Source organism: Engraulis encrasicolus, chromosome 6, assembly GCF_034702125.1.
Source record: "Engraulis encrasicolus isolate BLACKSEA-1 chromosome 6, IST_EnEncr_1.0, whole genome shotgun sequence".
In the NCBI taxonomy this organism is placed as follows: Eukaryota; Metazoa; Chordata; class Actinopteri; order Clupeiformes; family Engraulidae; genus Engraulis; species Engraulis encrasicolus.
The window spans coordinates 39,950,247-39,977,893 of record NC_085862.1 but is presented as its reverse complement, the minus strand read 5'-3'; the positions used below and the strand labels follow the sequence as shown (position 1 = coordinate 39,977,893).

At 46.0% G+C, this 27,647-nt stretch overlaps 1 protein-coding gene across 1 annotated transcript; it reads right to left on the bottom strand.

Annotated features, from left to right (window-relative positions):
• Window positions 1-90: 90 nt before the first annotated feature.
• LOC134451565 (E3 SUMO-protein ligase KIAA1586-like) lies at window positions 91-27,587 on the bottom strand. The gene is made up of 6 exons (XM_063202071.1): window positions 27,584-27,587; window positions 27,202-27,463; window positions 23,474-23,496; window positions 20,555-20,631; window positions 2,483-2,648; window positions 91-1,399 (listed from the first exon to the last, which is right to left on the bottom strand). Exons 1-6 carry the CDS (start codon window positions 27,585-27,587, stop codon window positions 225-227), a joined length of 1,707 nt encoding a protein of 568 aa, XP_063058141.1. The 3' UTR covers window positions 91-224.
• Window positions 27,588-27,647: the final 60 nt, after the last annotated feature.

Genomic DNA, 27,647 nt, shown 5'->3' with positions numbered 1-27,647 from the left:
GTTTTATTTATTTCCATTCAGATTATTCAGGTTGACTGCAATAATAAAAATGACCAGTTGGGGGTTATTCCAAACAGGTGTATCTGCAAAGAACACAACACAAAAACAGATAGTAAATCATGTACCACGTTAACAAACATGAATCTTGTAAGATAACACTTAACATATTTTATGAAACAAAATCATGTTATCTTGGAACAATCAATGTCAGTGGTATAAAAACTTTAAAACATGGACCACAGAGGCCTTGGTTGGCATTGCTTGGCCTTCCTCCCTGGAACCCATGAGTTGGAAAGGCGATGCCCAGCCCTCACCCAGGACTCAACAAATGGTCTCAGGTCTATCATCTGTACTGGTGGCCCATTAATGTCAACAAATAGTAGGGCTGCCAAACTAGTAACCCGGAGCTTGTTGCGGGCTTTCCTGTCTGTGTCATTAAGTGCAGAAAAGCCTCTCTCACATTCAGCAGAGGTTGCCAGGTATGTTTCTTTCGCAATTATCAGTCTTTTCAGAGTCCCCCCCTCCTTTTTCCCATTCAATTTGTAGTCACGAAACTGTTCCACAGCCTCCCTGCTTGGCTCCCCAAGTAATTTAGCAAATCTGCAGACCTCTGCCTCCCCATACAGCACTAGGTCAGCACGGTTTTCAGGCCAAGTACACTTCTGCAGAGGCTCCAGCATTTTTACGAAATCATCTGCAGGCATGCGTGCATTGAGGTGGTCTACTACAGCCTGAATAAACTGCTGCTTGCTTATTTTGCCCGCCCCCTCCCCTATGAGGCTGACACCTTTGAAGGAGCCTGCTTGCACTGCCTGTTCAGCCTTGTGTGTGGACTTGCCACCATTTACTTTTAGAGCAGTAAGGACTTCTATTGTCTGTGCAACAAACTGGAAGCTGTCAACAATTGTGGTCTCCCTTTTTTGTAGTTTAAGAGACAGGCTTTGTAGCTCCCGAAGGACATCTTTCATCAGCCCTAGGTCACTAAGGAAGTTTGCACTGGTGAAGTACTTTAGTAACCCTAGGTACTTTTTTCTGTGTCTGTCTGGCTGACTCTCGTCTTTGCTCTCTGTTTCGAAAAATTTGGCGAGTGCTGGGTAGTTACGCCAGACAGCCCTGAGAGTCCTAAAACTACTTGCCACCCATCGAATTGTGAAGATTTGGCCAATCTTCAGTAGCTCAACATTCAGATCCCCAGCTGCCTCTGAGAGTAGTCTCACAGCTTTGTGGGACTGACTGAATATGCTGTACAGTTTTGAAATAAAAATTTCAAAGTGGTTGCAGTGCCCAACTGCCTTTAAACTGTCAGACACTGCCAACTCCAGCCTGTGTGCCAGGCAGTGGATAAATCTTACCTGTGGGAAGTCCACTTTCAGCCTAGAGAGGACTCCCGATTTCGAACCTGTTAGCACAGAGGCACCGTCAGTGGCAACACTTAAAAGGTGTGTACTTAGGTAATTGTCATCAAAACCAGCTACTCTAAGGCTTTCCCTTAAAGCTTCATAAATGGATCTGGCATCAGTCCCCTCTGTCAACTCCACAAGGTCCAGGAAAACATTATCCACATCCCCATGCCCTGTCACATCACATCTGATGTAGATAATCATGTATGCCAAGCCAAATAATGTGCTCTCGTCAATAGTGATAGACAGTTTGGTGTTGTTTTCTTTTATTTTAGTAACCATTTTTTTTTTCATTTCCATGGCAATATGCTGCACAATTTGGGCACAGGATTGGTCGGAACGGTGCACAGCTCCTACCTCAGCACCATTGAGCTCCTGGAGCTCCATTAAGGAAGGCATCTTCCTAAAAGCCAACCTCTCCTTGGCAACTACATATGCTGTTCGGAAAGCACTGATTGTGTCCCTCACCAAATTGGCATTGTTGGTCAGCACATTTGTCGGCAAAATTTCCTTTTGCCGCTGCCTTTGAATTTCTAAGGCCCTCTGATGTGATGCACTTTCTTTGTGTTTGTAAATTTTTTTAGACAGTGTTTTTTTACAACTACTGCCTACCTCTGCATTCACCCACTCTGCCGAAAAATGCATACCTGCAACCTTTGCTGACAGTAACAAGGTCTTTGCATCCCTGCATGAATGGCATCCGACTTTGCCATACTTGGCATATAACCACGGATTCCTCTCCCTCCAGCCCTTCCACTGCTCTCTGGTCCAGCAATCTGGTATCCCTGCCTCATTTTCTCCAGCCACATTTGCCTTCAACATATAAGTTACATTACATTACATTCATGAATACATAAATACACAACTACACATATGGGGCCTATACTACAAAGCTGGTTCAGGAGTAAACCAGGTTAAGTGAAGAGGAAAATCATCCAATAAGCTTAGAAGAGCCTGGAGTCCTCATGTTCTTAAGAAAATGAGGACTCTAGGCTCTTCTATTATGTGATTTACCTCTTAACTTAACCTGGTTTACTCCTGAACCAGCTTTGTAGTATAGCATGGTGGTACACCTTAAAAACATCTCACCTCTTCTTGCTCTGTCCCTGTTGCCTCCTCCTCAACATCCTCCTGCTGCCCTATCCCTGGTGCCCCGTCCTCAATCTCTTCTGCCTGCTGCTCCTGGCTGTGTTCAGTGTTCTCCTCTCCCTGGCTCTGCCTCTGCCCTGACTCCACAGAATCTGTTTCCTTCATAAATAACATTTTATAAGGTTACACTATGTCTTCTCTTAGTCACTTAACCTTTTAATTTGTTATGGATTGCTCAATACACCTAGCCTACCTCTACTCTTCTTTTAGAGCCAAAAAAGTCCCTAATGTCTGCTTTTCTCTTTTTGCTCATCGTAGTTGACCTGTGAACGATATATGAAAGAAATTACACATAACGTACTGTTCAAACAGAGGCTTGTGCGCACCTATGTTGGTCAGGTGCTCGCAACTTCGTAGTTGTTTAATCGATTGATGGTGGAAAGGGCTGTGCGCGGGATCATTCTTTTTTAACAATTGAATTACATCTTCACTGGGAGGAACGAAGGATAATATCCATCGCACCTGTCCGACTACATGTGTGCAAAAGCGCCAGATCAGAAGTCAGATTGCCGTCAGTGTACGGACTCACAGCACAGGACCATTAAACTTAGATCAGATTGACGAGGTAATACCCGTAATGCAATAGCAAAGAGTTTGATTTTAGCAAGCGCGGACAGTCTTCACAACTAGCATCGCAAATAGATTAGCACCTAACCAATCAGTGGCGGCTGTTAATAAAACAACACAATATGCAGAACTAAAAACAACAATTACTATGTCTGGTGCACTATATGCATAAAAACTCGTAGAAACATTTACCTTGATACGAGTAGTCTCACTCACAGTCACAGCAGCACCTTAGACAATTTGGTCCATCAGTCAGTCTCGTCGGTGTTCTTGAAGTGCGTGGTCGAGTGAGCGGGTCAAGTTCAAGTCAGACAACGAGTTCAAGTTCAGGTCAAGCCATAGAAAAACCACTACACGGCCATTCCCTTGTACTGAAAGCAATGGTCGTTGGCTCGCCGCCATGTTTATCCAGGCCATTGCCGGCAGATCACCAGTCAAAGACAGGGCAGTACGCACATTACCCTGTAGGTGGCGGTTATGTCATCAATGACAAGCGACATTACTGTCATAAAAAAGAGGCGCCCTGGTTACGCCATAACAAAAGGCTGCCGGCGCTGAACCAGTGTTCATATCTATGGTCAAAAGACGGCTGTGACGACAATGGTACAGTCCATTCAAGGGGTGTTTGCATTTTAATGTCAGTAGATTACTCAAAGTAAACATCGAACGCATTTAAGAAATAAGAAGACACTTTTAAACACGCAATTTGAAAAATGAATACATTATTTTCGGTACCCCCCAAAGTTTCATTTTAATGTCATTTGGGGGGTATCAAGTCTCATTCGGGAGGGTCAAACCCCCCCGGTACCCCCCGTAATTCGAACTCTGTTTAGTTATATATTATTGTATATGTTGTATATTGTGTATTTAGTATAATATTGTAGCAGTGCAAAAGCTGCTTTTGAATTCACTATGCTGACATCCCTGCGTGGGCTAGAACACCACTAAGCAGTTTCAAAGTTGTGGAGGAAGTTCAAAGGCCCCGTCTCAATTGTTCTCTATCAAGAGAGCACTCTGCTCCAAACCTGTGGTGAGCACAAAGATGACTGGGATTTTGGGATGCTGGAATTTTTTTATTTTTTTTTGCTGCTCTTTGCTGCACTGTTTGCTGAAAAGCGTCATTAATCAATCAAAATATTTATATAGCACATTATCATAGGCTACATAAATGTCATGCAATGTGCTTAAGAATAGAGAGAAGAGAAGAAAAATAACCTATATTGTGTTATAGAGTCAAGCCTAAGTCATTACAGTTTGTCAGTTTAAGTCATTATTGCCAATTGTGGTAACGACATAGAGGCTCTGCATAAAAGGATTAACCTTTGTGTCATTATCAGCAATCAATTGATATTATCTGTGTCAAGTTATATGAACCTAATACATGATAGCCCAAGCTGTTGTGAGGACAGTCATAAGCAATGGCAGAGGTGGAGTGGAGTATTATGTGTTGAGTGGAGCCGAAGTACTTTAGAGGTGGGTGAAAAATACACAAAGGTTTGAGAGCCACTGACATGGAAAGGAGAAAATCTAGAAACAAATTGAAAGTACAGGGTGGAGATGAACACATCAATACCAATGGCAGGTACCATTTGAGTTTCACAAAGTAGTCAGAGGTGTCAAAAGTAAAAGTAAAAGTACTTTTGTGGTGTAATTACAACACTGGCACATGACATTAGCTGTTACACCATGTACTCCATTGTAACTAATGGGATATATAGACTGTGTTATTACTGAAAAACACTGAAAACCTATCAAGGACCCACCACAAACTTGATCCGACTAGTGCACAGTTAGCTGATCGTAAGACGAGTTCACAGGTGTACTGTTTACCCAGATAAGTTACTTCTGTTTTTACTCTTACTTTTACTTTTGACACCTCTGAAAGTAGTACGCTCAAAACACAATTTACAGTTCAAGAGAAAAAACTGTTTGTGAAGCCACCGAGAAAGGTATTTTAAAACAATAATTATCAATGAGATTCTGTGTAATGGCAATTTACTGACCTGGCCAATTAACTCATATGTAGCAGTATATTAGTCACACAAAGTCTTAAAATAAGAAACTAAAATGGCACTGGCATGAAAGTTAAGTAGTTGACAACAGTGTTAAGCAATTTGCAAATTGCGTCAAAATGACACACAAAAGCCTTATTTTATATTTCTCTCTTGTGTAATGACTGGCAGGTAGTGTTCATACAGTCTGCGTTGACTGTAGAAAGGGTTTGCTTTTGTATCATCTGTGGAATGTTTGATGTTGCATTTGGAAACAGTGCAGTGTCAGTGGTAAGACTGGTGTGTTAGTTAAATGTTATGAATAGGCGCTTTTTGGATTGGTGGGTGGTGCGTCAAAGCAGCGAAAAAGAACTGTAACAGCTCAAGACTTTCCTGAACCTAACTGGCTACAGTGCCAAAACAGCTCCAGAAGGAGGCTAGGAAGCAAATACATACTGTATATAGCCTACCAGTTGAGTAATTCCTAATGGCCTGCAGTAGCATGGGGTTAAGAACGAGCCACTTAGCTTAGTGGATGAAGGAAGTCTGACCCCTTTAGAGGGTTCAAAAGCAGACATGACTCCCCACTACACTTCCTGCATTGATCCCACAGATGTACCAGTTAAGCCCGTCTCTTTAGGTCAGCCTGGATTCCTTATTTGACATGCTGCCTGAGACTCACTAGCAGAGTTGGGGAACGTAGCTTCATAGAGGGCCCCTGGCAGCTTTGGGCAGGGCTGGGACAAAGTCATCGAAACCCCCCACCCCCAAACATTTAGGGGCCCCCCAATCTCTGCTCCCAGGATAACTGACCCCTTTGATCCCCCCTGTCGGCTTCTCTGGCCTCATATTATGCAACCATTGTTTCATTTAGCACCTCGTTGGTTTGCTAAATTAGCCAGTGTTAGGGCCTTTTCACACCAGAACGGCTGCCGTCGGTGGGACGGAAGCGATTTTTATCGGCCGCAGCGAAAATACATGGACACAGATCTGTCCTTCCACACCCACACGGTGGTAGTCAGGCCGTAGCAGCACAGGACATGGCTTAGTGCCGCACTGTATGTGGAAAATCCAACTCAAGCGGACGGTGTCCCATTGAAATGAAAAGCAAAGAGGCAAAGTGGGGGGTTTGAACAGGACTGACCACGCACACTGACGCGGTGAGTGTGAAAGGCTGAGTAGAACACACCAGTCGAGACTCGGCAGAAAGACCGCCATCTTCTCGCTGCAGCCATACCGTGCTCTGATATGTAACTGGCCTTATGTGCACATGTTAAACCAGCACAGGCCAATATGATCTCGAACGAATTGCGTCTATAATCTAACGCAAACCAAAAACTGAAATTGTGTCCCGTTTACGACGCATTCTCTTTGACACACATGCGCAGTGGTCATGCAGCTGTCCGTGACAGGTTTAGGGAAAGTTTTGGTCAGGGCACAAATTTAAAACTCAGAAATGTGGCATTACTGACAGGTTAGGTTTAGGGATGGTTTTGGGAAGGGCACAGTTGTAAAACTATGAAACATTGCATTACTGACAGATTAGGTTTAGGGATGGTTTGGAAAGGGCACAGCTAGACCAATCAGAAGTTATGTGCTCTAGACAGCAGGGAAAGCGTCGGAATATGTACGCAACTTTGGATGTTGGTTTGCGTGAGAAATTAGACGCAATTTTTCGAGATCAGGCTCCACAGGCAGGGAGTTGATAATTGGGCCGAGAATAACTACCTCTGCTCACAAGTGACCGAGGGACCTAAAGGTAGAGCAAACATTTGCTTCGTTTAAAGTCAGAAGCACTTTCTGAAGCATCCTCAGGTTTCCCCTAACTAGCCTCGCCATTTCTGACTGGTCACTAGGCCCCTGCCATATCAAGTACCATCCAAAAGCATTTCACTGCATAAAAACTCCATTGCCACCAAATGAGCACCGATACTGACTTGTCAAAGGTTTCTCGCAAAATGCTGCTATTCGTCTCGACACGCAGGACCCTTCTTACAAATGTGAGCTCGGCCTAGCTTTCTGACTCAAACCCACGGTGAACTTGCATCAGCTCTCATGCCCACCCCGTTGCCAGGGGAGTCTGCCCAAAAAGGTTGGAGCTCAATTTACACCCTTCTCCTAAGAGCGAATGTGATTTAGTCATGAGGGTGATTTCAACCCAAGTGCACTTCACCCCCAATTGGTAATGATTAGAGAGTGATTTTGGGAAAGGGCATGAATGAATGGCTGACTGGATCTGATTACAAATAACTGGGATTTTTCTTACACCTTTCTAGTGGAGTATTATTATGTGTATGTAAACACACAACAGGAAGCTTAACATCCTTAGCCTCGGAAATGAGTAGCACACTCTGACAGACATCCCATGAGATATAAACAGCATGAATATAAACACAAACAACGTTGCAGCATGCTGCTGCCTATGCTTGCATTGTGTGGTATTTTAGTCTCCAGGTTGATTCAGCGTTGCATCTCTGAATGCTCTGCAGCAGTCTCATGTTTAAACTTTCATCAGTGCCTCAGCTAGGAGCTAACCTACATGGACCAAGAGAACAACAGCTAACTTTTTCTCTCTCTCACTGTCTCTCTCTCTCTCTCTCGCTCGCTCTCTCTCTCACTCTCTCTCTCTCACTGTCTCTCTCTCTCTCTCTCGCTCGCTCTCTTGCTTTCTAGCTTTTTTTCTCTCGAATTTCTATTTTTCTTTGTTACTTTTTTCTCTGTGTGTTTCTCTCTTTTTGTTGCGGCGATGTGGGTCTCGAGCTGGGAAGCAATTACCAGACATCACTTGGTTCCCTCACGACTTTACCCCGAAAAGAAATGAATTGGATTCAACTGCTGGAAAGCCTTCAGAAATGATTACGGCACTCGCGCCGCAGTCACGGCGAACACCGGCCGCACTCGAGAGAGAGAGCGAGAGAGAGAGAGAGAAAGAGAGAGAAAGAGAGAGAGAGAGCGAGAGCGAGAGAGAGAGAGGGGGGGGGCGTCCTGTGAACCACTCGCCCCTAATCTGCCCACAGGATGGAGCGGCAAGACAGTGATGGATTGCAGATAGACAGTCAGGCCCCCCTGGTTCAACTTAGACACCCTCTACTCTCCTCTCTACTCTCCTCTCTTCGTCTCGTCTCCTCCACCCTCCTCCTTCTCTCACCCATGCAAGGTTTCCTCAGGGGTGCTTTTCTCTAAGCCTCCAGGGCTGCCTTTAAGTGAAATCACCCAAGAGGACCTGGGGAGGTGTGGGTGTGTGTGTGTAAGTGTGTGTATGTGTGGAGGGCCAGCGAGGGGTCAACAATCTTGCGAGTAGCTTTCTTTGCCTTTGCACCTATCTCTCAGCTTGAGATTTCCTTCTCTCTCTTTCTCTCTCTCTCTCTCTCTCTCTCTCTCTCTCTCTCTCTCTCTCTCTCTCTCTCTCTCTCTCTCTCTCTCTCTCTCTCTCTCTCTCTCTCTCTCTCCTGTTCTCTGTCTCCCGATTCAATTCTCTGGCTGTATGTGTCTCCCATTCGCTGACTCTCATTTTTATTAATTCATGCAGGAGATTTTTTTTTTTGAAAGTTTATGGTGTGGTGAGTGGACAAACTCTGTAGTCTAGGTATAGGTGAGGTGCTTGGGTGGGCACTACAAGGCACTGAATAGGGGATCATATCCCATAAATTCTCAAAACTCTCCCTGTAGGCAGGCAGGCTAACTCTGTTAACTTTTGTTTGCTCTAAGTTTGGTCCTCTCTTTCCAGCATTCAAAATTGGAATAAAATTGTTGCCCGAGTCAAGATAGCAAGGAGCACTGTATGTCAAGTGTACCTGTGGTGTAGATGGAAGAGCAGATACATGCTATCAGTCCATGTCATCTCCCTCTTGAGGTAGCCGTGGTCTTAGTGCGCTTTCCCTGTGGCCAAACCAGTCTGTACTTTATAGTAAACATTTAAATATTGTGTCTTTATTGGTCAGTGTATCTGCTCTTTTAACATTAATGACCTGCATTTTTTTTTCTTTTGATCTCCATTATTCTACACAAGATCTTTTGTTTTACTATGTACCTTAGTTGACTGTGATTGGATCATGAGGATACATTAAGATAAGATAAGATAAGATAAGATAAGATAAGATAAGAAAATAATTAAATGTCTCAAAAGGGTAAAATTACCATGGGCAAGTAGAGTCCACATGCTGTATCAAATCTAGAAGTAATCATAAAGAGAGAGATCACCCATATACTGTACATTACAAGAGCTTGACATAGCATTACATTACATTACATTACAGGGTAAGATTTATCTACACATTCAGGACACCACACAAACAAAAATATCACAGTTGGCTATATATCAATGTGTGATATGATCTGAGGGGTAGCTGTGGCCTAGTGGTTAGACAGTTGGTCTTTCAATCTAGGGGTTGCCGGTTCGAATCCCTGTGACCTCTCCCTACACCTCCATCCATGGCTGAAGTGCCCTTGAGCAAGGTACCTAACCCCACATTGCTCCAGGGTCTGTAACCAAGACCCTGAAAAATAATAGTTGTAACTCGCTTTGAAGAAATGGAAGCGTCAGCTCAGTGAAATGTAATGTAATTATTATATTATATTGTAGCCATCAATAGCATTAGGGTGCCCTCTGACTGTCAGAGCCACAGTTTGGTAGCCCAGAAGGCTTGGGTTTGAGTCCCAGCAGGCCAACTCTACTCCTACAGAAGTGGGATGGCTGCTCTGAGGTCGCCGGAAGCATACACATTGGGTCTTTCTCAAAGTCTAGGCCAGTGTCCTTCCAAGTGTATCAGCCTAATTAGTCACGCCCATTGATTGGATACCCTTTATTAGTCACACCCAGTGATTGGATATTCTGTAGAGTTCACCAAAAAGTATCCAATCACTGGGCGTGACTAATTAGGCTGATACACTTGGAAGGACACTGGCCTAGGTTTTGAGAAAGACAGTGTTTGTGAATCTTAATGCCATGTGAGGGATCCCCAGGATTGGTGACCCTGGCATGAGGGACCCCAGTGATGGGTGAAGCATAGTTGATGGGGCACACTGGATGGGAGTAGCATGATCGGCAGTTGCGTGAGGGACACCAATGAGTGTGTAAAGTGCACGGGTCCGCTTGCAGAAGGGGAAAGCAGTGTGATGGAGTGGCCATCACTAGGGTCGTGGATGCACTCTGACTGTCACACCAATGAGTCTGGCTCTTTGGTGTAGTGGTCAGAGCCCCATTTTGGTTCCCCGAAGGTCCGGGTTCGTGTCCCGGCAAGGCAACTATACTCCCCATTGCTACAGAATGACCTGGCATGATCTGTGATGGTGGTTGGTGGAATAGTCAGTTTTAATGCAGTTTCTCTTGGGGGTTTGGGATCAAGGCTATCCTCTTGATATTGAGATGCTTTCAAGTGCAATGAATTGCAATGGCTTTGATTCATATTCATCTTTTTTGGACATAAATTAATAATGAAATGGGAATGGAGTCTCGTTCTGCCCTGCAAAAATCATTTAACATATTTGTACAGAATCCACATCTCTCTCACTCTCTCTCTCTCTCTCTCTGTCTGTCTCTCTCTCTCTCTCTCTCTCTCTCTCACACACACACACACACACACACACACACACACACACACACACACACACACACACACACACACCACACACACACACACACACACACCACACACACACACACACACAGAGTCTCTCCCCCTCTCTCGTCGGGTCGTTATAATGAATGACTGTTCAATCTCAACTCTCTCTCTCTCTCTCTCTCTCTCTCTCTCTCTCTCTCTCTCTCTCTCTCTCTCTCTCTCTCTCTCTCTCCCAGCCCTCCTCTCTCGTTGGGCTGCTTCTTTGTTTTTTCACTTGCCGGTTGCGCGGCTCTTCCTCCCTTCGTTAGCTTACACGCGGCCCCCGTGCCCCCTCCGTGCTGTAATTAATCAGTCTGTCTTACAGGTCAGGCCCCAGATTAAGTGGCTGTGTCCTAATGGGCTATGTGACTTCTTCCTCTGCCCCGACGACTTCACACCCCCCCACACCGCACACACACCACCATACCCATCTCTTCTCCTCTCTTCCTTTCCAAATGAGAACTAATTAAACCTGAACTCGCATAGACACACACATATGCACACTAACAAAGACGTGTGCAGTGCATGCAGTATGTACAGTACAGTACACATACACTCTGAATACATATGCGTGTGCACACACATACACAGGGCCACACTCATGCACATACAGCATATTATCCATCACACACCATGGGTGCTACTATGAAAACACACATGCACACACGCACTCACACACACACATACACACGCACGCTCGCACACACACACAGAGCAGCAGAGTGACAATGCTTCCCCTCTTCCGAAATGGATGGCTCCGTCCAAGCGTTTCCATCAGTCAGACTACCTGGCGATCAGCGGTCACTCAGGCCCCCACAACACTTCATCACAAGGAGACGGCGTTGGCCTCCACCCCCCGCTGGGCGCCGTAATGAATAGGTGGCTTTGTAGGGGGGTGCAGTCAGCAGGGGGGGCTGGGGTTGGCGGAGAACAAGTCAAGTTGACTCTTTACGAGCTCCGATTGCAACTGAAGTCAAGAGGAGGGAGAGGTCTCTCACCCAGGAAGTCTGGATCTGCCTGGCTGGCTGGGTGGCTGTCTGGCTGGCTGGATGGGTAGATGGATGGATGGATGGATGAATAAGATCATTGTTTTCGATGATATGCCTCTTCTCCTCCGTGTGTATCATTCACAGAAAGTTGTGGTTTACTGCGAGAGGGGTCAGTCAAGGTCGGCACAGAAGTAGACACACTGTCTCCATAGTGAGGGGAAATAATGGAGGAGTTATTATCAACTCTACTCCACTCACAAGAGGATATACTACCATTAAAAATGGATGCTAAGAGAAAACATATCCTTCTTTTCTATACCGTATAAATCTGGATAGAGTAATTACAACACAATGCAGGGTCAAATGACTCTGGAGTTCAATGTGAGTAAAAAAAATCTGCAGGTGGCCAGTGTAATTTTTGCACAATATTATAGCGAAAATGTTACACTGACCAAAGAGTAAAATGAACACTAATTTTGAGTGGGACCCCAATGTTATCTGAAACACAGTTAATTTCAACTCTTTTGGAATTAAACTAACACTGCTATTTTTAATGTGTATTTTTAGTGTTTTTTTGTTATGGTGCCATCTATTCCAATCATAGCCAGATTCAAATATTCAACTTTTCCCATAACTCCAGCTCCACAGTTTGGATTTCCACATGCGGCATATAGCCTACCCTCCACCACTGGAGAAAACACCATAGCGATTTACATAACAGCAGATACTATTAAGAATAACCATATTTTTTTGTCTCGTTCTCTCGTTCTCTGCCAGCCTCGTACGGAGAATTTTAATGGCTGCAGCTACTTAGGGTTGAGGCAGGGTTGCGACTCGCCGCGGAGGGGAGTTGTTGCCCTTTTGCCCTCTCCCACTTCCGACAAACTCTGGGTCTTCCGCTCGCGTGTCTTTTCCTGGCCCTGTCGTGTCAGCTGAATATTCTACACATGCACTCGGAGAGGTTTTACATTCAGAGAGCGGCCCGCACAGCAAGATGCTTCGACGAGGCTAATGTGGCCAGGTAGCATAAGTGGTATACGCCTTCTATTGTCACCGCCTGCCTGCCTGCGCCACCGCCACCCTCCTGTGCTTTGGTGAATGTGAAAAACGATGTAGGTGTGTAGGGTTATGCATTATTTACCAAGAATCTGCGACAGTGGGCAAAATATGCAAGCGCCACACAAAGCTAACGGTGCCACATTCCGTCTTCGGCTTAATTCATCATGTACCTGCCTGTGCCAACTTGTCCCATACCACCCCTCCCTATAACATGATCCTATTTCAGTGTAAACTCTGCGTGTAGAATTAGGTGTATACTGTGACTTAGCATACGCCGTCTAAATCCCACCAAATAGGGTTTTCTTTTATGTTTGCTTGAATGGAGGCTGTGGATTTAAAGGGTATCTCTCTTGCTAGCCTGCCCATACACAAGACCCTGATAATTAGGTGAGTTTTTATGAGTTGATGTTGACATTCAGAGCAAAGGCGAAGCATTAAAGCCTTTAAACATCAAACGCGTAAAAAAGAGGGAGGGAGAGTGTATGTGTCTGCGAGAGAGATAGAGAGAAAGAGAGAACGAGAGAGAGAGAGAGAGAGAGAGAGAGAGAGAGAGAGAGAGATGTTGGCTTTCTCCCAGCATGGATTAGCACAGAGGAAACGAGTGTCTAAAAATGGCTGATGAAGAGAGTTCCCGCTAACATCAGCCAGCCAGAATGAAAATGTTCGGCTGCATTCCTTGTTATCTCACAAAACTTGGCAGGTACCGAAAAAAAAGGAAGAATGAGGTGGGAAAAAAACGAGTGGTTGGACTAATTGTCTTTTTCATTAGTAGGGGTCTAAGGGGTTGGACAAGTCCTAATCACGGCCACTTTCACTTTGACTTTCTTATTTTCACTTCCGTAAGAAAGGAGGCTTCTGTCGAACTGAAGTTGGGGGTGGTGGTGGTGGTGGTGGAGGGGGAGGGGGAGGGGGGGGGGTGGGGGGGTGGGAGAGAGGGAAAGGAAAGGACAGAGAGTTTAGAGGGCAAGATGAATAGACAGACAGAAAGAAGGATAGAATGGTGATTTGGATTATAGAGCTTGTTATAGAGTCACTCGTGAGCAGGTCGATGTGTCTGTCTGTAGCCAGTGATGTCTGAAAAAAACAGACATTTAAAATGACAGATTAGGCTGGTTGTCACATAGCTCTGAGGTATAAAAAAAATAGCATTCACAAAAAATGTTATCAGAGGCTCCAGAACACCTCCTAAGGCTCTTCCTCTGAACAATATGAGGTAAACAGAGCGCTATTCCGAGACCCCCCCTAAAGGCATGATGGGGGTCCTAGTGGACAGAGTCGGCTATGAACATTCCTGCATCCCTGGAATGAGGCAATTCATTACAATACATTGAGCTGACATGAACCCAGAGCGGTGCCACTCCAGGGACTCGGTAGCATATTGTGCTTTGTTAAAGTTTAGACACTTCTTGGCAGATCCAGCACTTAGCCTTTGGGAACCTTTAAAGACATAGCATACATAGCATGCACACATATAAACACAGACAAAATGCACAGACATAGACAAATGCACTGACACACGCGCCTGCACCCGAACACACACACACACACACACACACACACACACACACACACACAGACAGAGAGTGTTTGTGTGTGTGTGTGAGAGAGAGAGAGAGAGAGAGAGAGAGAGAGAGAGAGAGAGAGAGAGAGAGAGAGAGAGAGAGAGAGAGAGAAAGGGGAAGAAAGGGGATTAAATGATTTAGAAGTGTTACAGTGTGAGAGCATGAAGAGTTCAAATGGGACTCTCAGCCTCATGGTCACGTGATCATGGATCTCCCAGGGGCCATGCAGGAGGGATTCACAGTTTTCTTTCCATAAAGTAGGAATGGAAGGAAGGGATGGACCGTTTTATGGAAGGCAACCGGGAGGGGGAAACGAGAGCATACAAAAAAAGCAAAAGAGAGAGAGAGAGAGAGAGAGAGAGAGAGCAAGCACAAGAGAGAGAAGGTGATAGCAAGACAAAAGGAGGACATGGGATGGAAGGAGACAAAGATAGAAAGGGGGATGGAAGATGGTGTGAGAAAGAGAGAGATTCAGAGAGAGAGAGAGAGAGAGAGTAAAAAAGCATTATATTCTAAGTAGGTGTGGGAAATGGCATGACAGGCGTGCACGGAACTGCTATCAGCTGTGGAAAAGCCACATTCACCATGCACACCACACACGCTCAGGGAAGCAGACAGGGGATGACAAAGGGGACAGTTTACCTGGGCCCAGGGAAAAGGGGGGTGCCCAGAATCGGGTCCTCATTACACTGCATGTCTTGGGTCATCGGGGGCCTTTCAGATGACTTTGTCCCAGGCCCCGGCCAAAGCTGTCAGCGGCCCCTACTGCACGCGCTCACCAGATCCACACCACCAGCACCAAACACACCGCCGGGAATTGAAATGCCAGAGTCAATTTGTGCCTAGCTGACGTCCCAACCTTCATTGGCGCGCAACACACACACACACACACACACACACACACACACACACACACACACACACACACACACACACACACACACACACACACACATACACACACCAACCAGCGATTGATTCATAGCCAAACTCCCCGGATGCATAAAAGGTGGGCGCGCATGATTCCTGTTGCCAAAGCGTAATGCTTATGAAATACCAAGCCTATAAAAAGGGGGGGGGGGGCATATGGAGCGGTTGAGACCAACAGTCACCGTAATTTACGTCCGGGTTTCAGCCTGGTCGTTTGTCATACTGTAGACGGGGCGCAGAGTAATGACATGAGGAAGTGTTGTCTCGCCCGACATTAGCATGCTAGAGTGGGACCCTTACAGTACAAGAACTGTATAGGGTGAAATATAATTGACAGCATACTAGCATGGTTTACTGTTGGGGGGGTCCTGAGACTGCGTAGTCTGATCAGAGAACAGCTGGTACTGTAAATCCAGATATTAATGTGCGTAGGGAACGGGCGGCCGGGCGGGGGGAGTGGGGGTGCGGCCGGGCAGCGGGGCGGTTGACAAAGGATTTTGCATTTCCCTTGGGTGCCTTGGATGTGACGTTCATGCATTTGTGTGTGTGTGTGTGTGTGTGTGTGTGTGTGAGAGAGAGAGAAGTAAGAGAGAGAGAGAGAGAGAGAGAGAGAGAGAGAGAGAGAGAGAGAGAGAGAGAGAGAGAGAGAGAGAAATGTAATCTGAATGGACCTTAAGTGTGGAGATATCATGGGCTATTAATCCCTGTTATCTTGTCATGCGGCTCTGTCTTGGAGGGAAGGAGATGTGCTGTGAGTGTGCGCATGTGTGCGTGCGTGTGTGTGTCTGTCTGTGTCTGTGTCTCTGTCTGTGTGCGTGTGGAGATGTGCTGTGTGTGTGTGTGTGTGTGTGTGTGCGCGCAAGTGTGTGCGAGTGTGTGCGTGCGTGCGTGCGTGCAGCCCCGCCGACAGGGGGGGACAAAAGGGCTTTTTGTCCCAGGCCCTGGGAATTCTGGAATAGAGGGGGGCCCATAACTGGGCCCCCATGACGTTGGGCTCAATTATGATACGTTCACTTCAACATGTGTTGTTTTTTAGGGTAGAAAAGTGCTTTATTTGCATTCAAACAATTACTTATAGATGTTTGTCTTCATTGCCCTTGAAAAAACGGCCAATAACCCCCTATCACCCCTATTCCAAAATGGTTTGGTCTTTCTAGAAAAAAAGACGAAGCATTCGATAAGTAGTCAGTGTGCGCGAGCTAGTTAGTAAACATGCACAAGTCGGGAGCGCAGAAAAAGAAGGAAAATCGAAAAAGAGAGGAAGAAGCCAAAAGGCTGAGGGGTTCTCTGGCTAAATATTTCAGGAAAGACTGGAATGATGTAGCGGGCACCAGTAAAAGCAGCTGTGCAGCAGATCCAGGTAAGACACGGCAAACTTTTTCCAGCCCCGTCGTCAAGTAGCCTAACATTGGCACAGGAGGCCGTGAGCAAGTCACACGGGATTCAGTATCAGAGAGACAGGGGGTATCGAATAATTTGATTACCACAACGGCTTAATTACAATGTGTTTCATGCGCCTATGTAATTTAATCTATGAATATGCGCATTACTCTGCAATTATGTGTCCAAATCAAAAGTTTCAGGCAGGCACGCGCACGCCAATCAGGCTGAATTGATTTGAGAATCATCCCCGGTCAGCTGAATTACAGCCAGTGTAACTCGACTCTGGTTTAAACTTATTTGGTTTAAAATAAGCCAGTGGCATGTCAACGTGTGAAATTGACATTTAGATAGCCTAGAATTGAATGTAACGAATGGGTTATTATAACGGTGTCGTTTTGGGGTAACCTGTAACTTTCGTTTCTGATTGCGGTGAACTTGACACTCGCAAGAATGTGCTCCGCCTTGTTCCCCTCTCTGGAAGTTCAGCGGACATACACGCGTCCTTGACATGATTCCCCTTGGTCAAGTGAAAATGGTCGATGTGATGAAAAATGTGCTATTCATGAGCTAAAGTAATAGGCTACAATAGCGTGGATTTTATTGTGATAGGATTTTGAAAACCATAACTTCACTCAGTCCATATCCATAAGGTTGTAATGTAAATACGTTTTTGTTTATCCGTTATAATGGACTTGTCACCCGACGTGGTGTGTTTTGGAGCTGCACAAGGGAATTACGTGGTTGTGGTTGGGCGTTTGACTATTTTGTGTAGGGACCGTCAGGGATGAGGGGGTGGGGGGCTTTTTTGGTGTTGGGAGGGGGGGCCCATTGAGAAAATTTTGTCCCGGGCCCAGCCAAACCTGTCAGCGGCCCTGCGTGCGTGCGTGCGTGCGTGTGTATGTATGCATGTGTTTGTGGATAATAATGAAGCTGGTCCGAATCTGACAAAGGTCTGATGCAGTTGTGACGCTGATCTAGGTCAAGGCAGGGGTAGTGTGTGTGTGTGTGTGTGTGTGTGTGTGTGTGCACTGTATGTGATTGTGTGTGTGTGTGTGTGTGTGTGTGTGTGTGTGTGTGTGTGTGTGTGTGTGTTCACTATAGGAAGAAGGGTATAGCGTATTGCAGAGTGCGTGCAACCCAGAAAAAATAAAGGAACTAAATCCCTCACACACGAAAAAAAAGAGGAGACAAAAAAAAAACGATGACAGACTGTCTGTCTATCATAGCATCCTCTCCACGTTAGGGGCTGCCGGGAGACAGAGGATTTGTCTCTGTCAAAAATTGAAAGAGGATTTCTCTCTCTTCTGCTTCCCCAGGAGGGGCTGAGGAGGAGAAGGAGGAGGAGGAGGCTACTGCGCTTCTGAGCACTGCATGGCGGCCACTGGCAAAACCCAGAGACAAAGTCATCCTGCTTTCATTTGTCAGGTGTCCAGTCCACTCTTCCGGATTTCTCTTCCTGTGTGAGATTATTGAACCGGACTCGTGCCACAGGATGTGTTTATGCTGTTGTTGTTATTGAACTGGATTTACACGCCGGTTGCCATACCGTTTACATCCTGGATTGAAAAAAAAATCAGCAATGGTGATAAAAAAAAAAGCTGAGAAGGGAAAACATCCAATGGAATGCCAGGGTTCGGTTTCTGGTGGGGACGACAACCACAACAGTGGCTTCACACGCAGGTTGTGATTTTTTTTCACACAACACCGTTTTCATCCTCGAATGAAAAAAAAAGTCAGCAATGGAGGGTGTTAAAACAAACTGGGAACTGGGAACTGGCATCCATCGGAATGCTGAAGTACAGATTCTGGCGGAGACGCAGTAAACCGCAGGGCACTGTCAAATAAAGAGCAAGGTCACGAGAATCATTGCCTCCGATTGCTTCTGCCTCTACAGGCAGATCTGAAAACTAGGTTACCTGGTATACAGTAGCAAAGGCCAGGAGATTTTTTTCTTTACAACGCCGGTTTGCCAAGTGCTCTAGTACGGTATATATATATACGCTTCCTTAATATCAGTATGATTTAGGGCAGCAGCGAAAGTCGACAGCCTATTGTGCCCTTTGGCGACACGTTGCATGGGAGCTGCTTTATGGAGCCTGTGTGACACTGTGCGGGGCCGAGTTTGACTGTACCCAGAGGGGCTTTTACAGTTGAGCAGATTCAATTGAAATGAATAAGCCTTGGGGTGAAAGTACTCGGAGAGATCCCATAAATCAGAGGCCCCCTTTGGTGTCCCCCACCCTTCTCCCCGGCCAGGCCTGTCGACAAAGAGGTGCAAAAGGGGTCCGTTTTCCCGGGCCCAGGGATACTGGGGGCGGAATTGGGACCCCATTACATTGTGTGTATGGAGAAGGGGGCCCTTTCTGATGATTTTGTCCCGAGCCCAGTCGATGCTGTCAGTGGCCCTTCTTCCCGACAGGACACCCACCGGAGCTGGTGGATAACCAGCCAGTGTCCTCCCTGACACATAGGAGAGAGGAAAGAGGAGGAAGGGATGGGGAAATAGAGGACGATAGCTGAGGTCTGTTGATCTGGTGGTGGTAGTGATGGTGGTGATGGCGGTGTGTGTGTGTGTGTGCGTGTGCGTGTGCGTGTGCGTGTGTGTGTGTGTGTGCGTGTGTGCACAAACGTTTGTGTGCATGAATCTGTGTGTCTGTCTAGGTGCATGCAGGTACATATATCTCACTGTCTCTCTGTCTCTCTGTCTCTGTCTCTCTCTCTCTCTCCCTCTCTCTCTTCTGTGAGTGTGTTTGAATACATATGGGCTTGTTTGTGATGATCCACAGTTCCTCAGTGGAGAGAGATGAGGAGAGCCATAATCTAGCTGCAGGGTAAAACAGATATGTGTGTGAGCAGACGCACACACATGCACACACACACACACACACACACACACACACACACACACACACACACACACACACACACACACACACACACACACACACACACACACACACAAAAGCGGGGCTATTGTTTTTACATTTGTGTGCTTAGAAAGAAGTGGGAAAAAAACAACAAAGCAAAGTGGTCTGGGATGAAGTGTGTTCGCTGGGGTGTCGTGAAGGGTAGAGAGATGCTAATGGGAAAAGGAAACAGATCAGAGCTCAGCTCGCCAGGAGCCGTCTCAAGGCTGCTGCTGCTGCTACCTCCTCTCCACCTCCTTGGCTTCCACTCCAACACCCACCTCCTCCTCCTCCCTCTTCCTCCTTTGGCACCTCCTCTCTCGTCCTCCTCCACTGCAACGCCCTCCTCCTCCTCTTCCTCCAACACCTCCTCTCCACCTCCACTCCAACACACACCCTCCTCCTCCTCCTCCTAAGACACCTCCTCCACCCCCACTCCAATACCTCCCTCTTCCTCCTCCTCCCCCCTCAACACCTCTTCTCCACCTCCTTCACATCCACTTCAACACACCCCCTCCTCCTTTGGTACCTCCTCTTCTACTCCTCCTCCTCTTCCTCCTCCTCCCCCCTCAACACCTCTTCTCCACCTCCTTCACATCCACTTCAACACACCCCCTCCTCCTTTGGTACCTCCTCTTCTACTCCTCCTCCTCCACTCCAACAACCCCGCCTCCTCCTCCTCCTTTGACACTCCTTCTCCTACTTCTATTCCTCCACTGCAACACCCTCCTCCTCCTCCTCTCCTCATACGCTCCAACACCTTCCACTTCCTCCTCCTCCTCTTCCTAAGACACCTCCTCTGCACCGCCTTCACCTCCACTCCAACACACACCCCTCCTCCTCCTCCTTTGGCTCCTTCTCTCCCTCTCCTCCTCCTCCCTCCCCTCCACCCCACCCTCTCCTTCTCTTCCTCCACCTTCACCTCCACCTCCCTCTCCTCCTCCTCCTTTTCTCCTCCTCCTCCTTCTGGAAGTCCTCCTCCTCCTTCCCTTTCTCCTTAATCTCCTTAACCGCTTACCTCCTGCAACTCCTCGTCCTCCTCCTTCTGCAACTCCTCCTCCTCCTCCTTTGACACCTCCTCATTCAGGACAAATGCTTTTGAAAGTAGAACAAAAGGGAAGGACATACGTACACACGATAAAACAGATGCAAAATGTTGACTGTCTGAAAATCCCTAGACCTCTATTGCAAATTATTTCCGCGACATAGTTTTTCCATTTTCTTTTCTGTCTTTTCTGTTCCCCCCAGAATGATGCATCGAGTTGTCCTCACTTGATCTGATTTTTGTTCCAGATTCAACTTCAGACAAAATGAGATGCATTTCTAGTGTTTTTCTAAAGGCATATGTTTACAGAGTCCTTAAATAGCGTGCCTCTGGTAACTGTTCAGTCTCAAGAAGCCTCACCAAATGTCCCTGCTCACACACCAAATAAAGAAAAATGTTTCATTTCAACATTTGTTTCACATTCCTTTTTCAAAGCATTTACTTTTGGATATTTGTGATTAAGTGGCCGTGCGTTGTAGTCGAGTTATAAACTTTCTTTCACTGGAAAGATTGCCATTAAAAAGGAAACACCTACGTACCGTCAGACTAAATGACTGCCATACTTTTGAAAGGCCTTTTGTTGTAGCTGTGATTCCAAGAGCAGGGGCTAATAACCAGGTCAGTTGTCTTGGGCCTACGGACAAAGACCCCTGCAAATGGACAATCCACTACGAGCACAGTCTGAAAATGTGGCAAGGTCTGCAAAAATATGACAGGTCTGAAGATACAGCAGGCCAAGATGCGCTGCTTAAGGAATCCCGTGGAGCAACGCACAGTGCCAGTACCCAGTACGGCATCTGGTGAGACGGAGGAGGATCCAGGCCCGGAGACACCCCACAGTGCCCAGAGCCTCCGCGCACTAACGGCGACACCCCAAAGCAGACCATCAGGACATTGCTGCCCGCTGACAACAAGGAGTCGGGTAGTCAATACAATACACTGCATGTATTGAGAAGAGGGCACTTTCAGATGACTTTGACCTGGGCAAACTGTCTTGCTGAGAGTATTATGTTTTAATGACAATCAACACACCTGGTCGTATGGACCCTCTGGTTTAATAGTGTAGAGCCTTGGTCTTCAAACGAAGGCCCGCGGGCCAAATCTGGCCCGGGCATGGCAAACGTTTGGCCCGCCATGCAGAACAAATGAAAATGTAAATGTGTGTGGTTTTCGATCACTAAACTTCAGTGGGTCATATCTCTCCAAAGCATTAACAGAGTTCATTAGTTCACTATCTGAAATTTGGATTAAGCATGTATGCATACATCTTCGCAGGGACCACTGCAATCAAGAAGCTGAGATCGCTTATGTGGCGTATTGGGCAATATCGCTGGCCGTGGTGCTGAAACACTGCCATGGCCGAGAAATGTCTATCACCTGACGAATCGGTCAAACAGCGGCAGGCGAAAGGGGAGGTGGTGGGTGCGAGCGAGAAATACAATTTCTGATTGGAGACAGGTGAGCGAACAATAAATGCTGAATAGTTAATTAAGGGGCGTTCCAAATTCCAGTACGCTGAAATTTCGCCAAATGAAGGCAAAGCGGAGAATTAGATGCAGCTGGTTGAATAGTCGTGCCTATCTTTTCGCGCTGAATTCAGATGAATGACAGTTGAGTGGAGCAGGTAGTAAATCAGGCATGCCACATTTCATTTCTCTCACTTCTCTCGAACTTTCTTCTTTAACAAAATGTGCATTTAGATCTTGTGCTGACAGTGACAGTGACTCATGACAGACATTGACAAGAAGGGAAAACAGAAAAGCAAAAATCTATTCTCTGTCCAGCCATCTAACTTGTTTCTGGTGGTTTAGCCTGCAGCCTTACTTGCGCTACATAATTTGGCTCTTGTAGGAAAATAATTGGAGACCATTGGTGTAGAATATTCAAAACAAATGGTCTTGGAATGGTCAACACGTTTTGTGGGCAGTTAATTCTGTCTCTTTGTTTTCTGTTTGTCTTGTTTACAGTGCAGATCAGACTTTGATCTGACTTTTTTTTCTTTTGATGTGACCATGCTCTTTGTTTTGGGTTAAAGAGGCAGATCAATTCGATCATTGCTTAGATGCTTGGAAATCTGCCAATTAACACACATGTACACACACACACACACACTCGCCCATCAGCACACAGACAGAGAGAGAGAGAGAGAGAGAGAGAGAGAGAGAGAGAGAGAGAGAGAGAGAGAGAGAGAGAGAGAGAGAGGAGAGAGATGGAGGTGAGCGGCCCAGGAGACCTTGGCTGACTGCTATGAAAGAAAGGCATTGATTTAACACCAAGGTTTGACTGACTAATACAAACTAAATGTAGCAGATAATGCCAATAACGATCCCACTGTAGCACCTCATATTTAACAGCTCGCAAGTTAATGGTTCACTTATGTCAACTAATGAACCGTGCGAGTGCGTTAGTTACACCATCATTTAAAACAATAGTTATTAGTTGCCATTGAAAAAGCATAAATCTTTGGCAATGAGGAGGATTACGATAATATAACCCAACCAGTTGCACTGAAACACACAAGTATAAAACACCAGCCACTCAATGCCCAGGAGGCGCTCTTGAATCTGACAAATTTAATTACTTGCCTCCAAAAAAAATGTCATCAGACAAGATGGGAGGGGGGGGGGGGGATGGAGGGAGGAAATGCATTAGGATGTGATTCATGCCGTCTTGCTTCGGCTAATTAAAGATGGGCTGCAGAAACTATGAATGCCAGAGGACGCGGGGGTCAATACTCCATTGAAATGCAACACAAGAGGCCTGAACCTCTCCAACCTCCTCCGCCACAAATCACCGGCTGTATATTATACTGTATGTGGAGTGGAGACGAGTAAGGAAGGAGGACAGAGGACAGGAGAGGAGAGGAGGAGGAAGAAGTAGAGGGCTGCCAACGTGTGATGTGGTGAGACTGAGAACTGGGAAAGTGACACACACACTAACACATTTTCACGTTCACACATGTGCACACGCACGCACGCACGCACGCACGCACGCACGCACGCACGCACGCACAAGCTGACAGGGGAGGAAAAAGGGGTTGGTCGTTGTGGGCCCAGGCAAAGGTGGGGCTTAGGCAAAGGTGGGGCTTAGGAAAAGGTGGGGCCCAAAAATTGAGTTCTGACACACACACACCACACAGACACAGACAGACAGATACACACACACACACACACACACACACACACACACACACACACACACACACACACACACACACACACACACACACACACACACACACACACACAATAGTGTGCTGGTGGCATTGTGCAATAAAGAGGTCTGTTTTTTAGGGTGATCTGGCCATTGTTTCCGGTCCAGCCGACATTGTAATTAGCAAGCCGAGTTGAAGAGCTAAGTCCAGGCCCCATGGACAATGCAATTTTTGTTTTAATTTCACGTCATTAACCAGGAGCCACACTGTACTGTAATTGCCTGGAAGACACACGCGTACACACACACACACACACACACACACACACACACACACACACACACGCACACACACACACACGCACTGTTTGCTCTGCCTATCCAACGAGAGACAGGAATACACTTAACAAACGTAACAGACAGAAAATATAATTGCCTGGCTTTGCCGCAGGAGTTAATGTAGGTAGTGAATTAATTGCACAATTAATTAGACAGGTATAGTCGAAAGGACAATGAAGGGTCGTAAATAGGGCCTACCTGTATTCAGGTTTTTGTCGTATATTAATAGCTTTGCCACAGGGGCAACAACAGTGGCAACCACGTCACCAGAGAGAGTAGAGAGAGAGAGAGGTTCCACTGGCCCATTGTTTCCGGGTTCTATTATTGCAAGGGGGAGGGGGGGAAATCCCCCTTTAGGCAGACCTAGGCAGACCTAAGGACTGTTCTATTCAATGCTAGGAGCATTATGACACGCCCTTTTAGGCAGACCGGAACCTGGTCACATTAGGTGCCCATAGAGACCTATTATGGCATATCTCTATATACTTAAAGAATCTCTGACGTCACTATAGGACCACAGTGACAGCCTGCACCTCCAGATGAAACCTCCTGCAAATCATCAGGATATTGTCTGGCGGTAATTACGTGGCAGGCCCTGGAGGCTGCCATTGTGGACCTCCTCCAGTACCATTACCATAGGCAGGGAAGCTGTCAGGGGCGGGGGACAAAGGGGTCACTTGTCCCGGGACCAAGGAGAGAAGGGGCCCAGAATTTGATCCTCATTACATTGTAAATATTGGGTTTGGGGCCCTTTCAGATGTCTTTGTCCCGGGCCCAGCCAAAGCTGTCAGCGGCCCTGACCATAGGCACTGAGTAGCGAATTGCTCTCAGGGAAACAGATGCACGTCATCATTTGGTCAGACTCCTTTTGTAGTGTAGCTCCCTTTAGGTTTGGTAAAGTCTTATAGGATATCACAACCAACTGGCAATTAGGCATCAGCAATGAAAACAGTGTTTTACACTTTAAGATCTCAAAATGCAATTCTAGCAGAGAAGGTTGTCTGTTTCATTAGTCTATCACTGGATGGCTCTAGGAATGCCTCTAGGAATATTTAATCATGAGAATTAAGATGTAGGCCTATCATATTTCATATAATCATATCATATTTCAAAATGCGAAGTTACCATCAGTTACTATCGGTCACATTTTTAATCTTTCTGTGCATACTAGAACAGTCAGTGAATGGCAACAGAGGTTATGGAAATAAATAGACTAAATTCACTTCACAATAGATAGTGTTTTTATTCAAACTATTTAGCTGATGTTAGGAAATCATCCATTCATACAATATATTTTGCCTTATGTTGTCATAACTTTGAAAACAATCTTGCTTGTATTTACTTTTCCAAAATTGTGACTACGGAAGAACCTACCTTTTGGGCTGCATGATCGCTTGATTTAGTTTCTATTGAAACAGCTGAGTTGTCCAAATCATGTTTTGAAAACGGAAAGGGGGAAACATATTTGTGGAGACACTCCTTTGTTAGCTGGACCTACATTTTGGATGTTTTATTTACAGTGCTGTCCAGTCCTCCTAGCTGGCTGTAGGTTGATCATTAATATATTTCCCTTATCCTGAGTAAGCAGGCTTATGAAGCTTACCGTATGTGTTCCATAGAACTGCTTTCGGACAGTTTCCTTTTAATGCATAAACCACTCTGTATATATTTTCATGCAAAGCTTACACTTTGATGCAAGCATGAAGTAAGGGGCTTGTTTTTAAAGAATTCCACGCCTTTGCTCGAAATGTTTGCTGTAGTTTAGTTCATTCTACAAGAAAACCTGTTAAAGTTTGATCAAATTGGTCCAGGTATGTGTTAAAACCGTTAAAAAAAACAGCTTTGCAGATCAAGGCAATCCTTAGTTAAAAAATATATTTATTTATATAGTATGTGACCTAGAACTGAGTAGTAAAAAGCCCATGTGTAGCTGTCGCGTCAGACTAGGTCTGCGGCGGTTTGTTTTAAATTTTAATTCTTAATTTCACTGGGAAAAAACATTGGGAAAAAACAACGGGGAAAAAAAGGGTGTACTGTTGGTGCATAGTAATCACTAATTGACTGATTGGTGAGGAGCGCGTCCACATAGTAGAAGCGTGCGCAGCTGATCAGTGTCAGCTGCGCTCGTTTCAAGTAATTTGGTTTGAGCGGCAAACCTAGTGCACAGGTGCACAATCAATGGGGGAAGATTCAGTGTGAAAAGACACAGCCTGGAATGCACACGCAGGTTGGTTTGCTTGCTCAAAACTTGCGAACCACTGTGCAAAAGACATCTGAAAGTTGAGGGGAAGCCGGTAAGCGCTGTTTTATTACCTCCTTGGTAGCGTTTGTAGCAAGCCATAATGTTGTGCTCCCGGCTTGTTTCTCAGTTTGATTGGTGATGTAAATATGTAGTGTTTCTTTCACTTCCACTGTTGCAAAATAATCTTTGTTGCGATTGTAAGCTAAATAGCCTGGGCACAAGTAATGTCTGACCTCGGTGTTTGATTCGGAAACGGCCTGACTCCGAGACTTGCGTGCATTTGGCACTTTATAGTGGGGTCACTTTTGAGTAAAAATTCAAGGTGTTTATTTTGGGATAATCTTATTTATTGCTGTCTTAAAAATCAGTAAAGCTTGTATTTATAGTCTGGGTTTTTAGTGTAATAATGTTGCAAAGTCTACTTTTTGATAAGTTATTTATTAACAGCATATTTGCACATTGCTTGCATTTGCACAAACATTTTGCACATTTATTACCCGTGACTAATTTCTGTTTCCATTTTCTGTTATCTGTCTGTACGTCTCCCTCTAGGTTTTTTTACCTATGGGAAAGGTAGACCTACAAGCCCTGATTGTTTCCTTGAACCAAATCTGTTTCTCTCAACTGGAGAATAATCACTGAACTTTAATAAAGAGGAAATCGAAAAGGAAAAACTGTTGTCTTGTCAAATCCCTCTGAGTGGAATCCTGCACCTTACACCTCAACCAGATGTCATCCTTTTCTAGTTGGGGAAAACGGCACAGGGGTCAGCCAAACCAAAAAGCTTGAAACAAGCAAAAACTGAAAAACCAACCAACAAATCAAAACTAAACCGACAACTTGACAGTAAAAAACCGGCGACCAGCTGGTTGGAAATCCAGCCAACCTGAAGCGCCGCGTCAAAGCCAGCCCAGCCCGCCGCCGCAACAAGACCAGCTCCACGCCCAGCTCGCCTGCCGCTGAGTCCGCGCCCAGCTCGCCTGCCGCTGAGTCCGCGCCCAGCTCGCCTGCCGCTGAGTCCGCGCCCAGCTCGCCTGCCGCTGAGTCCGCGCCCAGCTCGCCTGCCGCTGAGTCCGCGCCCAGCTCGCCTGCCGCTGAGTCCGCGCCCAGCTCGCCTGCCGCTGAGTCCGCGCCCAGCTCGCCTGCCGCTGGAAAAACAGGCCCATCACTCTTCCCAAAGACCAAAATGGCTGATCCAAAATCTCTCCAACAATTGAAAAGAGAGAGGAAAACTGCCAAACAGACGTTCACCCGACAAGCAAACTCACTCATGAAGTCATGCAAGAAAATGTCGGTGGAAGAAGTGATGGAAGCCTTCAGCAAGTTCAAACT